At 32.5% G+C, this 16,461-nt stretch overlaps 1 protein-coding gene across 2 annotated transcripts in view; it reads left to right on the forward strand.

The window, feature by feature from the left end:
- Window positions 1-16,461, forward strand: part of LOC114127405 (neuroligin-1-like) — a 378,466-nt gene that overhangs the window by 339,543 nt on the left and 22,462 nt on the right. For both annotated transcript variants that reach the window (XM_050201685.1, XM_050201684.1), the window contains 2 exons: window positions 2,557-2,996; window positions 4,763-5,083. In XM_050201685.1, the coding sequence (XP_050057642.1) occupies window positions 2,557-2,996; window positions 4,763-5,083 (761 nt within the window). The remainder of the gene's footprint in view (window positions 1-2,556; window positions 2,997-4,762; window positions 5,084-16,461) is intronic.

The following is a 16,461-nucleotide window of genomic DNA, read 5'->3' on the forward strand; positions in this document are numbered from 1 at the left end:
TAAACGTACCAATGCTTTTAATTTATACAATATTTTTCATTATTAATTATAATTTAAATTTATTTTATTATCTTCTTTAATATAATATAATGTATATAGTATGTACTATATAAACATAATTTTATTTATATTACTTAGATTGTAGTTTATTCTTTAAAATTAAATACGTTAAAGTTTCTTAAGCAAAATAAACTAACTAAAATGTATGTTTTAAAAAATAAATGCTTATTAAATACTATTATATATAAATCAATTGTTTATTCAAAAATAAACAAACAGATGAGTAAAAAATATTTAAAAACCTAACAATTGAATATAATATGAATAAGACACTTGACGAATATTACTGACATATTTTTTAAGAAGATACTTTAAAATTAATATCTTTTATAATTCAAATTTGTTTGTTTTTAAAGAAACATTGAAAAATTGTCTAGTATTAAGCATTTAATTATTTTAATGGACCAGAGTTACAATTCTTTTAAATATAATGCCATTTTCTTTCCTGGTAATAGTGTTCTAAATCAATAAAACAAAGGGTAGTCATTATACTTTCATGAATAACACCCTTTTCTGAGACCGACACTTGAATATTAATTCATTATTTTTACAATGTTGTTCCTAAGCAATGAACCCAAAATATTTCTAATTTAATTTTAATTTTATGCACCATTAAAATACCTTCTATTTAATTTAAGTCCATAATTTTATATTACCAATACAATTTTCCAATAAGTACGAACTATCATAATTTGTAAAAAAAAAAAAAAAAATATGTAATATTTTTCTGCGTATTTTACATAAAACCGTTGTTTATTTTTATTTTCAGTTTAAATTTCATCAGAAGTTATCTTTATTCTTAAAAAAATAAAATATATATTGATAAAAATCATTAATATAATATATTAATAAGTTATTCTCCAAACTTGAACTGCAAACAAATTATAAGTATTTTTTATTTTTTATTTTGTAGAAGTATTGTAATTAATTATAATCGTTTTATATCTAGTGTTAGGTTAGTTCAAAAACATCTTTGATAAATAATTAATAAATTAAATTAAATCAAATATTACAAAATAATATTTTTTTGTGAATTTTATGTATAAAAGATGAACTTTAAAGTTAGGTACCTCAAAGCTTTTGAACCTTCTCTAAAATCCTAGATTATCCCAACTTTATACAATATCCCAAAATAGGTAGGTTTATATTGTAAAATTAAACTAAACCAAATTACATTCATTATAAATAAATGATAGGACAACTTGAAATAAACTTTATCATAATTTATAAGGTGTTCGATTTTAACCTGTATTAAATTTTATAATTTTGATTTCATTAGCTAATACAATATAATACATCATAACTCAAATGTTTAATAGATTTTTAAATTCAAATAATTGACAACAATTTTTGTTAAACATGTTATTCAATTTATAATTTTTGTTTTCACTGAATTTTTTTGTCTTTAGTACTCCTGACTTAAGGTTTGGTGAACACTTTTATACTAATTAATGTATGTTTATATTTTTCAATTCAATTCAATAATATAATAAATAATTAGGATGTTTTACTACAATGCATGTGTTAAAACAGATCATATTGGAAAACTTGAGAATATCATCGATAAGACTTGAAGTTAAATTTTCGATAGTACCAATGTATACGTCTAATTAATATGTTTTATGATATACAGATTACAATATGAATCCTACGTAATACTTTTCTCAATAGAAATAAATATATATATAACTAATTATTATATTATACTGTATACTAGACTAGACAACAATAAATAAAAACATTATTTTGATATTAATTCAACACAAAGTTTAAGTGTTTAAAAATATAATAAAATATTAAAGCCAGAAAAATCAATATACTAGTTTGGAAGTGTCAATAACCGGCGAAATCGATAAGTATCTTAAAGCTAAAATTATCATTTCAGCGGAATTGATAAACTCGTACCTCCCAATTAGTTTACTTCGTTTGATTTATATTCTTTTGTTGTACAAAAAAAATTAAAATAAATCATTTCAACTGTATAAATCAAATTATTCCCTTAATATAAAATATTGCACCTCCTTTAAAAGTATGCATCTAACTTATTAAATGCGCACTATGATAATAATTAATAGGTATAAACAATAACGAGAGAAATACTGAATAATAACCAAAAATTAGGATGTGAAGACGGATATGAAGATGTATATTTAAATACAGAATTTTGTTTTAGAAAAATTTAATCAGGATTTCAATAATTAGAACATGATAAACGGATAATTAATTTCAAACTTTTATAGGAAAGAGAACAACTGTTTCTTGTTTTTAGACTGATTTTGTTGACGTTCAAAGTATAAATTTTCATAACACTATACATATTATTGAACATTTTAAAAATTATGAGTTGAATTATTTTTTATAGTCATGTATATCTAATTTAACAATTTTCCTGTTTATGGTCGTTCTTTAATTGCGAAATACAAAATTAAATGTTAAATATAGATTGAAAAATAATAATGTAATAAATAATGTAATAATTGTGTGTGCGTTTTATAGGACTTTTCCGTCGAGCAATACTACTATCGGGCTCGGCGTTGAGCAGCTGGGCTCTGGTCGAGGACCCAGTGTCATATGCACTGGACCTGGCTAAACAGGTGAACTGTACAACTGACGGGACCGGAAATAACCCGGAACCAATTGTAGACTGTCTACGGGAAGTGCCACTAGACCTGTTGATGTCCGCCGGCGTTGCGTTACCCACGTACCTAAGTGCGTTTGGGCCCAGCGTCGACGGGGTGGTGGTCAAGAGCAACTACCAGGAAGACGTCATCACCAATCTGCTGCCCGAATTTGATGGGTACAGCGGGTCCAGCGTAGCTTTCGGCGCCCGCAAATTTCAAAAATTCGAATTTGGCAGTGGCATCAATAAGTACGACCTACTGTTTGGCGTCGTCACGAGCGAAGCGCTCTGGAGGTTCAGCTCTAATGACATACAGGTAACACACCCATGATTACAATATTTTCCCTTAATCCGACTTTTTCTTTATATCGTTTTATATAATATATTATATTAAACTAGGATTATTATCATCGATCAAACATTGTGATCAACTACCATATGGTTAAATATGTAGTAATTTGCTAACTAGACTATTCTTAAAGTTAAAAAAGACATTCTATGTATTGCGGTTGTATAAGAATGTTTTTATCTGGAAATTTATAAGAACTTGAATTTAGTCGAATATGTTACTTGAGAGTTTAAATAAAAATATTCGGTATGAAATAAAATATTATCATACACAAAGGATACCTATAATATATTCAAAATTTTAAATAAAATGGAGATTATGAAACTCCTTGAATTCAATACTCAATAAAAAATATAATACTAGTAATTTTTAACTCCTGACAATTTTTACCCCTAATAAATTTAAGTTTATTAATAGAAACTATATTATAAAATAAATTTATTGCGTTTCGTATTTTTCTTGTAAAAATTAATTTTGTTTTATATTAAACTACTTTTTTTTATATTTTCAGTTCAAAACTTTTTATAATTTCAATGTAAATGGCTTTTTTGAAGTATTTTTTTAAGACATAGTTTTTACTAGATTTACTTAAATACTTCGTGAGTTTTAAGTTATTTGTATAAAATAAATTGATATATTTAATGTAATTTTAAATTAATAATAATTGCATGACTTAAATACTTATTTTTGTTGAAAATCTATAATATCTGTTAACTAATTAAAAAAAAAAAAAAATATTCAAAAATTAAAATTAATAATAGTGAATAGTGAGTCCTTCAAAAAATCTCAGTGAATCACTAGTAACCAGTAATACAACAGTTGTCTATCTCCACTTTATATAAAGTAATAGTATATTATAGGACTTCCTATGAACATAACATAAAATAATTCAATTCTATAAATTGATTGAATATTGAGAATACGTACAAATCGTATCCAGTTCATCGCATTCTTCAAGGCGCAAAATACATTTCTCAGAAAAACGGTCAATAGAAAATTAATAGTAAACGGGTTATAATATTATTATTATTGTTATGTGTATGGTATAACTTTTTTTTAGATATGGAACTCATATTTTGATGTTTTTTCATTTTTATTTACTTTGGTCCAGTAATTCAAAATCAAACATTTGATTCTGATCATCGAATAAAACGACTTTACTAGTTTCCTTAACTACGTTTATCTTCTGTATTGAATACGATTTAAAAACCCATTTTATTTTACACGGCATAATGCGATTTCTAATGATAAGCGTTTCCAAGATTATTTTTGCATATTAAGGTCGTATAAATCCGTAAACGAAATACATTATCATTGATACCACCACGTTGTGTTGGTCGAAACTAAAAGCAGCAGAGGTTTGAGTAGAACAACAACCAAAAACTTTGGTCTCTTTAATTTCTCTTTTAGGTGTTTCTGAAATGACTCTGGAGGGAAATTTCGTTTTAACGCGTATAATACCCTACCACGTTTTTCTGTCACGTCCGATTCTCATTCCCGCGGGATCGCCGAGTCGTACAAGAAACTTAAAAGTCCTTTTTTTTCCACTCTCACCCATTTTCACCACTGTAACTCCCCATGTCATTGTTTGGTTCTTAAAATCTCTCTCTATCCCTCTCTCTTTCTCTTTACCTCTCCCTTTCACTCACTCTTTTCCATTCTATATCATTCTGATCTTCTCTCTCAATCCATTTCCATAATATATATATATATATATGATACTCTTGTTCCAGGCTGGCTTCGAAGGTGAGCGTCGAGACAAGATCCTGCGCACGTATGTTCGGAATGCATACAGCTATCACCTGTCCGAGATATTCTTCACCATCGTTAACGAGTACACTGACTGGGAGCGGACTGTCCTGCATCCGATAAACACCAGAGACGCGACAATTGCGGCACTCAGTGATGCACAGTACGTTGCACCACTGGTACACACCGGTGATATGCTCAGCCAACCGAAGACAACGGCTGCCGACGACCTCAACAAGGATCGAAGGACCAAATCGTTTTTCTATGTATTTGACTATCAGACTAGAGACGGCGACTATCCACAGGTTAGTTCACGAAATTATATCGTATTACAATGTAAACAAACTTCACAATATCATCATTATTATATAGTTTAAATAGGAAGTAATTTCCACGTAATTGGAAATCGAATGTCATATTAGGTATATAATGGTATGTGAAAATAATAAAATAATAATCATTCCATGATTAATACTCAGTCAACTTATTACGATTAAATGCTACTATGTAATGCACAATTATAATTATTCTTAAAGAAATACTTTAAAACTACAATTTAAAAAAAATAAAATTTGTATTATTGTTATTATTATTATAAGCCGTTTGAAAACAAAACACGGTATACAGGTGTTCCATTAAAATGCGTAACAGTGAATCTTGAAAACAAACTACACATTTTTCGAATAAAAGACAATGACAACTCAATATTTAAAATGTTTTCAAAATATAATTGTATGAAATGAAATAATATAATAAACATAAAAATAAGATTTTAAATACAAAAATTAAATTAAATTAAAACAATATCACAATTATAATGCATGAAATAAGAATTCAATTAAACAATTTATTCATTTATTACTCATTTTAAAATAAAATAATTAACAATAAATGCCATTAAATTTCAGAACTTATAAGTTAAATTAATTTAATAAATTGTATTTTTTCCATTTTACAACAATAAAAAATAAAGCTATAGGTATGTATGTATTATACACAAGTCTTTAAGTCGTTATTAATTACTACAACAAAATAAGACAACAATTACATCGACTTAAAAACTGTTCATACAATTAAAATAAGAAATTAATGAATAAATAACAAATCAATTTAAAATACGTAGGTGCATTGAAAGTTTACACTCCCATGGGTTTAATCAATCTTATTGAACAAGTCTTGAAAAGAGACGATTAGATTTTGAATAAATGATGATTGAGTACATCTTTTAAAATAAGTGCATAAAAGATCTTGAAGTAGTAAATATTTAATATAAAAAAATGATTTGTCATAGAAATGTGCAACTTATAATTTAGCACCTCAAGTAGAGATGCCTAAAATGTTTCATAATATATTAATTTAGTTTCTTTCTAGACAGTTTAAAAATTAATTTTTCTTTGAAAATTGAATAAATATTTATTTTAAATTATAAAAACAGATTACTATATTTTTTTCTAGTTTAGGCATAGGTACTCTATTCAAATTTATAATTTTATTCGAAAAAAGTTTTGAATGATTTAGTGAATTCAATGGAATTGATTGTGTTCTGTTTTGTTAGTACCTATCAATTCTCCAATTTCCAACAATTTAATCAAATCAATGTATACTTTCAATTCCAATTTCAACTTTGGTAAGTTTACTAAATCTACACGAGTTAGATGTTTATATAGTACCTAACTATAACAATAACTTTATTTTTAAAACAAAAATGTTTTATCTCTTAGTTTTTTTAAGAATGAATTTTATTTGAAATCGAAAATTTAATTTATTACTGTAGAATACAAGGTTATATATAGTAAATAGTAGTATATAAAAATGATAATATTATATTTATATCTGATTCTATGAGGTGGTTATATTTATCAAAACTTAATCATGAATCTAAAATACATTAAGCCTTTTAAAAAAATTAGTTTTTATTAATAAGAAATAAATAATACCTAACTAGAAACAAGTTATTGTTTAAAATATTATTGTAATATTTTGTTTCCTACTGATTCTTAATTTTTTTTTATTTTTTAACAAACTAGATTTAAATTTATACATATATTAGTTAAATTATATTGTGTAAATGTTGTATTTTTATTAAAAACTATTAAAACAAATAAAATTGTTTGAAATCATGATTCGTTATAATATAATATAATATTTAACTTAACCAATACAGGTGGTATAAACAAATTGAACAAAGCTTTTATGGATGGGAAATTATACATGATATTATTAAGTACCTACCTAAATTAAAGCTTAAGTGACTGATGTTGAGAAAACTCATCAAAACTTTGAAGTATAGAAATTATTGTGGTTATCATAAATACAAACACTATGTAACTTAAAGTTTTAAGACTTAACTTTAAGTTAAAATAAATTTTAAACGATCATTAATGTAAAATAACAAAAATATTTTTACTAGAAATGTATCACAACATAAAAATATATATAAAGTTTATTTTGATCATTATGTAACAGTTTAAATTTTAATATTTTTTTCTATAATTGTATTAACTACTTAATGTTATTATGTTAATGAATCAAAAGTTTATATTGACAATACGATTAACACAACATTTTTCTTCATTATATTTGGCTAAATTATTATTGGTTATCAGTATATTTAAACATTCAACGGGGAAAAACATGTATTAAGAGTGAAAATGATAGCTAGTGTTAGATGAAAAAGATTAAAACTCGGATAATAGTACTTTAAAATCTACCTTATTGCATGATTATCATATAATTCATAATTTTTTATAACTATGTTTTAAATATTAATAAAATAAGCAAATTTTTATTTGATAGTGACTATAACAACTTTGTTAGTGTTACCAAAGTTTCTCCTTATACTCATATGAATATTTATTTATATTTCTATCGATTTTTTCTAGATTTTTACATTTAAAGAAAAGGGAGAAATTGTAAAAACATCATCCAAGTTAAATTTCTTGGTATACCTCTGTATATCATTTTTTATACTATGTATTATTATTTTATCGACCTTTTTGTATCAACAAAACAACCATAGTAGCGTATTTATGTTTTTGGTATGGTCTCCGAATACAAATAGTAAATTGTAATTCCAACATTTTATATAAACATCGTGAAACGTATATTATTATGTATACGGACAAGTCTCATTGTGATTTGTTACGGGGTAAGACAACGTTTTTGTTTCGCCTGACCATATCGTATAAATAATACGAATATGAATAAGTTGACAAATCGCATACACACGTGGCACATATTTTTGTAATATATACATAGGCATGTATATGAAGACACCAGAGTATGCTTTATTGTTATTGATGACATCGAGTATGAAGGGTACGTATAACACGCGTGCTACACACACTTATACACCGAGGCACGAAGTAAGCCAATATAATATTTTGAAAAAATGTCAGAAAATGGATGAGTAGGTATCTAACCTATATTATAGAGCTAACATAATATTGTATACACGTATTATTAAATTACAATATTATAACTTTTTTAGATGTACATTTGCAGTCAGATAATCCTTATAGGTATTTTTGAGTTTATAACTATAGTCATTGTAAATACAACCAAGTGTAATACTTCAATATTTGGTTTCTATAGAATCATTTGAAATCTGAAGCCCGTTAGATTGTTCTGGAAAATTGCAAATATTTAAAATTGAGTTAAAATAATTACAATGTCACAATTGTAAGGCTACACAAGTCCAAAGCCAAATTACAATTATTTTCATTTGTTTATTAATTCAAGAACTTTGTTTACATGTCCAATGTCCATATAAATTACTATTTAGTATTTACTGAGGTTATACAAAATGCATAATATATATTATACATATTAAAATCTTATACACCTTTTTTCTAAAAACTGAAACAATTGTTATTTTCTGAAAATAAAATTACCTTTATAGCTGCTATGTTTATCACGCACCGCCATTATGTATATAGGTAGTATGCTTTTGATAATAGGTAGGTACCTATACAAACGGATCCTCTAACATAGAATGGTGAGAAGAGGATAGGAGTCGTTGTGTAACCATGTAAAGAACGGTTAAGTTAGGTAGGAGTGGCCGTGACGTGAACAACAACAAAAAAAAAAAAAAAACTGAAACGAGAGAAAAGAATAATCATTTCGTTTTTCCGCGTAATACGCGCGTTAGATCTGTCGGTTAGATAATAATATATTATATATACGACTTTTTGGATTTTCTGCCCAAGTGACTGCGTGCTAGGGAGTCAAGAGAAAAAATACGTCTAACGAGAGGTTTCTGACTTACAGACCGATCTCGTGTGTGGTGTATATATGTAATGAAAACGATGTGTGTTGTGTACCCGGAGGGATTAACATCGAGTCGGTATGTGTGGTTCAGTTTTCTTTAAAAATCGCAATAGGACATGTTGTGTGTGTGATAGCGGGTGAAATTAAATGAAAAATCCGTTGTTGTTCATTAGAGCAATTTAAATATAACCGGATTTACGTACTATAACAGTACAAAATATACAAAAAAAGAAAAAAAAACAATAATAACGCGTAACAACAATTTTTGCTAAGTTTCTTACAGTCCGTGGTTTCTGATAGCATCCGAATGTTTATATGCAACGTACCTAGTTTACCGGTGTCGTCAAATGAGTTGAAAACGAGAAGAAAAACCATGAGTAATTGATACGGGGAAATTAAATGTATTGGAATGGGTAAAATACCGAAGAAATATTGCCATTTATACATGTGCGAGCAGGTCAAAAGAAAGAAGAAAATGTGATAAGGGAATAATATATATATCGCACACTCGTGCACCTTGTAGATAGATTTATTCGTATGTTTTTAACCCTCTGACATTGCAATGGATTAGAATAGATTTTCGACGGTTATTTATTCCTCGAGACTTATATTGCACCATTATGGGGCCTTTGTGACGCTCAGTATGTATAATCCAACTTCACTGACGAGAATTCGCTTAAGGTATTTAACTAGTCAAAAATGTAATTTTTCATAGCGCAAAACATGCAATAATTACATTTAAAGTATTTTTTTTTCTTTAATCCAAATTTAATGAAACATATAAATAGCTTAATGGCTGGTAGTAGTTGCAAACTTGCAACAAACGAATTTAAAATTAATCTAGAAATGTATTTTAAATTGCTTATTATATTAAAAATAAATTACAACAATTTCACCGTTTAGATTTTATAAATTTATTATCTTAAGATTTAGTCGACTAAACAAATAACCTTTATAACACAAATTAATTTATACATAGAATATAAATTCTAAAATGTACTGTTCTCCTATAGTGCAAATTAAAATACGTAAGGCGTCAAATAGATTTGATTATAAAATTACAATAATATAATAAATAATAGTTCTAAGACAGTAGTAAAACATAACTAAACAATACAAAACAATTTATATAGAACAAATATTATAACAATAAATTCATTTCAATAAATTTGTGTTTTTTAAAACAAAAAAAACATTTATTAAAACATAAAACTTTTTATTATTTTAAAGATGGAAAATAAATTTAATTATTATTGTTTATTTTTTGTTTTTATGCATATTTAAATATTTAAAAACATAATAAAATATTAAATAAATATTAAAATAAATAATATGATTGGTTCAACTAATTGTAAGTATACCAGTATACGAAAATACAGAAAATTAATTTTTATAGTCGTTGGAATAATTGTTTCTGTCTCTTCGTTTGGCAGAAGTTTACAATTAAAAACGATCCGAAAATGATATTCATCATCAAAGTCATGACAACCACAATAATAATAATAATAAATAAAATTATCTGAACTTAGTAATGAATTCAATTCAATTATTCATTATCTTTCAACTGAAAATGTACGACAAAATATATCTAAAAAAAAAAAAAATTATTGGTATGACATGGAATTCTGTCGTTAACTAAATTAATTTACGATATACAAAATATATTCCACATTTCATTCTAGTATAACCTGCTTTCAATTAAAAATGAAATGTGTATATACTCACAAATTGAAATCTATATAATAGATTCAATTTTAATTAATTAAACACCTTGTGTTTTAATCTAAAACAAGTCACAAAATATAATAGACAAGTTAATAAATTATTTATATAATAGTATTAGGTAAATCCTTATAAATAATTTATTTTATATTTTTATTTTTAAAATATTTTCTTGTATAAAATTCGTAAACTAAATAAAATTATACATTTTAATTTTGTTTAAGGGGCCAGTCGGAAAATTTCACAAATAAAATAAAAATTTAAATGTTTAATGACTTTGTAACTCTATGGTTTTCTAATTAAAATTCAATATTTACACATTAAACTGTAGAACCTTTGCCATTATGAGTAAATAAAAGATGTGTGTTACATACAAACGAAATCGTTTCATGGTAAACATATCCATTGACTTAATTCATTAATAATTGAATGTACGTGAGTTTTAAAATAGTAAAGATATATATGTGAACACTTTAATGCTTTTATAAATGAAATGTAATTAAAAACTACAGGAAAAGGCTTCGCAATAAAAATTATTGACGTCATTACATTTAAGTATAAATAAATTGCATACGTCTCGTATGTGTCTATTCTCTATAGGATTATCATTTATCACAGAAGCGGCCCTTGGGTATAAAAATCATAATGGTTAAAGGAAACAAATAAAAAAAAAAGATCACTCATGTACAATGATGAAAATGATTAGACAATTGATTCTATTTATAGTGAATAACTGAAGTGGGTTAGTAACTGTACCTATACGGTTTTCAATATACGATTCTAAGTAATATACAATAATACTATTTAAAATTTAGATGAATTCAATCGATCATATTATTTGAAAGAATGTAGTTCTTTTTAAATTACTTAATCATTCCTAATATGATGAAATTTGATGTTTAAAATACCAATCGGTGGTTTTTTTTAGCTCACAATAATTAAAATATGGTGTGGTGTGTTTAGGCATTAATTTCAAAATTTACATTTAGGTATAATCAGTTAATGCAGTGTCGTTTTTCATAACCTCCAAACATTTTTAAACAAACAGAAAATATAACAGTTCTTTTTTCTAGTGTTAAAAAAATAAAATTAAAAAATAAAGTTCGCACGTTTAGAATAAGAATAAATAAAATGATGTTTTTAGTTTTATGATTAACGGTCCAGGATAAAGTTTCTGAAATAAGATAAAAAAAAAGCATTTATATAGCATACAAAATATAATATATAGCAACGTATAAAATATTTAAGAGTTGGAAATGTACTGTATTTTTTCTGTTGAATAAAATGAGAAATATACGGACCACGTTAGTCAGTCGTATAGGTACTTTTTTTTTTTTTTTTTTTTTTTTTTTTTTCCGTTTGAACCGACAGCAGAGGAGGATCTGTGTGAACACTACTACTCCTCTGCTGCCATCGTTTATTAATATTTAATAAAAACATTAATACATGCACATTCTTAACATATAACTAATTATGGTTGCTTCACCTTAAAAATAACATTAATACAATAGGTACAATACAATGTAATACAATGCGATACAATAATAAAGTCAGTCAGTTGGAGCGGCTGCCACTGGATTCGCTCTTCGTTCGGCCTCAGCTACCCTTTCATCACGCTCCTTGCAGCTTAAAATGTTGTCAACCATGTCATAAAAGGACTGAGTGGCACGTTGGGAGGCAGCCCGTAGCCGGTCGTTCTCGCTGAACGGGACATCAGAGGGGCCGCACAGCAAATCCTGAACGTCTCCCGGAGTTATATTTCGGTTACCAACAAACATCTTCACTGGCAGCCGAAGCGGATCCCAGTAAGCACAATCAAATATCGTGTGTTCCGCAGTGTCCTCAGGGTGTTGGCAGTACAGACAAGCCGCATCAGGAGCGCGCTTCATCCTGTGTAGGTAATGCCTGAAACACCCGTGTCCAGTAAGAGCCTGTGTTACATGAAACGTGAGGTCTTTGGGGCATCTTTTCGTCCATCTCATCAGGTCCGGAAGAATCGTGCGCGTCCAGGCGCCTCCAACACCCCGACTCCATCTGTTCGACCAGGCAGCCAGCAAGATGTCTCGCTCTGCTCTCCGGATTTCATCCTTAGAATCAGCTCTGTCCGGGTCGTCAAGTTTACTTCGGACTCTTTTGCGTTCCAAAGCAAGAAGATCACCCGGAGGAGTTCCCGCCAGAAATAAGGCTGCCTCAGCCGAGACTGTGCGGTAGGCCCTCGTGACTCTGAGAGCCGCAATCCTCTGTGCCCGGATCATAAGGTTTCGACAGATAGCGTACTTGCATGCTCTTTCCGCCCACGTTGGACAGGCGTACAGCAGCCTGCTGTTCACCACAGACATTAGCAGCGTTCTCTTAGCCTGTGAGGGTCCTCCAAGGTTGGGCATGAGCCGTCCTATAGCCAGCGCTGCCTGGGACGCCTTCCCCGAAACAGTAGTGAAGTGTCCACTGAAAGTAAGGTGTGAGTCCAGATGGAGTCCCAGGTATCGCAATTTCCTTAACAAAGGAACTGTGTGACCCCCTACAACGAAAACCGGATCCCGATACGCCCACTTCTTAGTCAGCATGATGGCCTCTGTCTTGTGCCGTGCTAGTTGAAGTCCGTGAGCGCCCATCCAGCCATCAATAGCGTCTAATGTGGGGTTGACCACCTCTTCCAAGGTGTCTGAAGTCTCTCCAACTGCGAGTAGGGCTAGATCATCTGCGAAGCCGACAAGCTGAACCCCCTCCGGAACGTCCATCCTGAGAATGTCATCATAGAATACATTCCACAATGTGGGGCCGAGGACCGACCCCTGCGGAACACCCCCTGTGACCGGCCTGTCAATGCTGTTCCCATCGGTTGTTCTAATGGTAATTGTACGATCCTCCATGTATGACCGTAAAATTTTTAGGAGGTATCGGGGGACTCCTCTGCGTCGAAGAGCCTCATCCACGTGCTTCCATGGCGCAGAGTTGAAGGCATTCTGAACGTCGAGTGCCACTAGGACGCATAGTTCCTGATTTCTTGAGGGTCCATGATTGGCCCACTTAGCCAGGTCAAGAACCTTTTTGATGGCGTCCTCGGTGGAGCAACCCCTTCGGAAGCCAAACTGGTTGATACTGAGTCCACCAGCCCTCTCTAAGTGATCGTTAAGCCTGAGTAGGAGGATCCTCTCAAATAATTTCCCAGTGGTGTCTAGCATGCAGAGAGGCCGAAAGCTAGATGGATTAGATACTGGCTTGTCCGGTCCTTTATGAAGAAGTAGGAGTCTGGCCCTTTTCCACCTAACAGGAAAAACTGACTCACTTAAACATCTATTGTACATTTTAACAAATATATCGGGGGACCTATTGGCAATCAGCGAAAGCATCTCATTAGGAATCCCATCCAGCCCGGTCGCTTTACCCCTTGACAGTCGTGAGACTGTTAGCCTGGACTCCTCTGTGGTTATAGGTGGGCACTCATTACCATGATTTAAGTTGTAACCTTCGGCAGTGGTGGTTGGAAAGCTAGGATCTACTTGGCTATCCATCGGCACACATTGCCAATTGATAATTGGCATAGTGGGAAATAGGTGATCAGCAATCTCGTTTTCGCGTCCTATTGCAGCTAAACCTGGTGGCTGTCTGCCCAGCCGCCCCGAAACAATTCTGTATGGCACACCCCAGGGATCGTTATCTACCGATGCGCAAAGAGCAGCCCAGCTAAGCTTCTGTGACTTACGGATGGAAACGCGTAAAGCCTTGCGTGCCTCTCTGAAGGCAATTCTTTCCGCTGTACTGCCATCAGGGCCTTGTCTCTTAACCACTCTGAGATATATGCGCCTATTCCTTATGCATTTGGCTCTAAGGTCGGCAATCTCATGGTTCCACCAATGAACTGCTTTCCATTTGTGGGCTCCGTAGACTCTTCTGGGCATACAAGAATCGCAGGCATAACCAGATAGTTGTTGAGAACCTCTGCTGCGTCATCCACCGAAGCAGGCTCCTCCAAAACCGGTGGTCCCTCATCCAACTTTCGAGAGAGCGCAGCATAATCGAGCTTACGTGTGGCCCATCCTAGATGTACACCCCGTCCCATGGGTACGTTATCGTTAAGTGTTCGCGAGTAGGGAATGAGGTTGAATGTGATGTAGTTGTGGTCGCTACCGGAATAGTCATCGAGGACCTCCCAGTCCACTACCTCGTAGGGGCCCGGGCCCGAGAAGGTTACATCAATGACCGAAGAAGACGCCCCTCTCTGGAAGGTAGGGTGGCTTCCAACGTTGTTGGCCCAGAGTCCAAGACTTGCGGCAAAGGATTCAAGAGCTTCTCCTTTACTATCATCTACACTAGAGCCCCAGTACGTGGACTTAGCATTAAAGTCACCAGCAACCAGGAGAGTTTCATTCTCTCTTTCCCCCTGTCTTATAGCTTGTTCAAGACCATCCAGGAATCCCTTAAAGGCATTCAGGCGGTCCTCTGCAGAGTCGCCGTTGGGGGTCCAGTAGCAGCTGAATGCTCTAACATTCCCAAATCGGAGCCATGCAAAGCCCGGGCCAGAACCAGTCTCCTCCGCCACAATGCCCGCAATGGTGGTCAGTGCTATTGAGCACCTCCCGTCTGAACTAGAAGCCCAGCTGGGGTGGTTACATGGGGATCTGTTGTGCTCACTGAGGATGAGGAGGCCAATGTCCATGTTCAGCACGGTTCGGGAAAGTAGCTGTTGGGCAGCCCAGTCGGTGTGGAGGTTGATTTGCAAGCAGTGAATCATTGCTTCGAGCGTGATCCATCTCCGCTGGCTTCCCGCCGAGACTGCGCTTGCGAATTGTGCCCAGCAAGTATCTTGAGCGCCTCCTTCCTGGCTTTGCACATACCTGAACCTGGCTTATGTTCAAAACGTTCAATGCCTGCTCTCTCGCATGCAACACATCGGTCCTTTTCCGCCAAACAGTCTTTAAGTTCGTGTCCTGGTTCTCCACAGCGTCTGCAATTCAACGATAAGTCGGGCCCGGAACAATTATCACTCCGATGACCGAATCCGTGACATCTAAAGCACTTTTCGGGTTCAGGACGCCTAGGACGAACGCGGCACATTGTCCATCCAATAGGGACGCGAGTTACAATAGCGGCAGAAGCTCTAGTCATTCTGGCGGTAGCAATTTGCTGGCCGGACATGGTGGACCAAAGGCCAGTGATTTGAACTGCCTGTCGTTCGCAAATTGCAGCTTGGTCATCTTCGGATCCGGGTATTGCCGCCCGCAATGCCGAAAGAACCTCACCCTCGGTCGTCACTGCGTCGAGGTCAACAATCTCAACAACAGTAAACTGGCTAAGCTGTGACACTCCTCCAACCGCATCACCCAGCCTGGTGGCTATGGCCGACGACAATTTCTGGGCGGCTACTACAGATCCCGCACCTTTGGCTAACTCAACCAGCAAGTGCCCATCCCTGGTTTTGCGCATGCCAGTAACCTGAGCTCCCAGCTCAACCAAGTTCACCTCGCTGTTATTCCTTACTGCACGAACGGTGTCAGCGTACGACGAGCCGGCAGCCACCTTGACTAAAACCGCCGGAGGCTTAGCCCTGAACTTCGCCCCAGTCCTCATAGGTATAGGAAGGCCCATTGCTCTTCCACTGTGCGGAGCTGCAGTTGCTTTCCTGCCAACAACTTCCCTCCACCCTTCGCCATCCGTCTCCATCGCCGAATCAGCTCCAGTATCGGCATGATTT

This window comes from Aphis gossypii, chromosome 2, assembly GCF_020184175.1.
Source record: "Aphis gossypii isolate Hap1 chromosome 2, ASM2018417v2, whole genome shotgun sequence".
Lineage (NCBI taxonomy): Eukaryota > Metazoa > Arthropoda > Insecta > Hemiptera > Aphididae > Aphis > Aphis gossypii.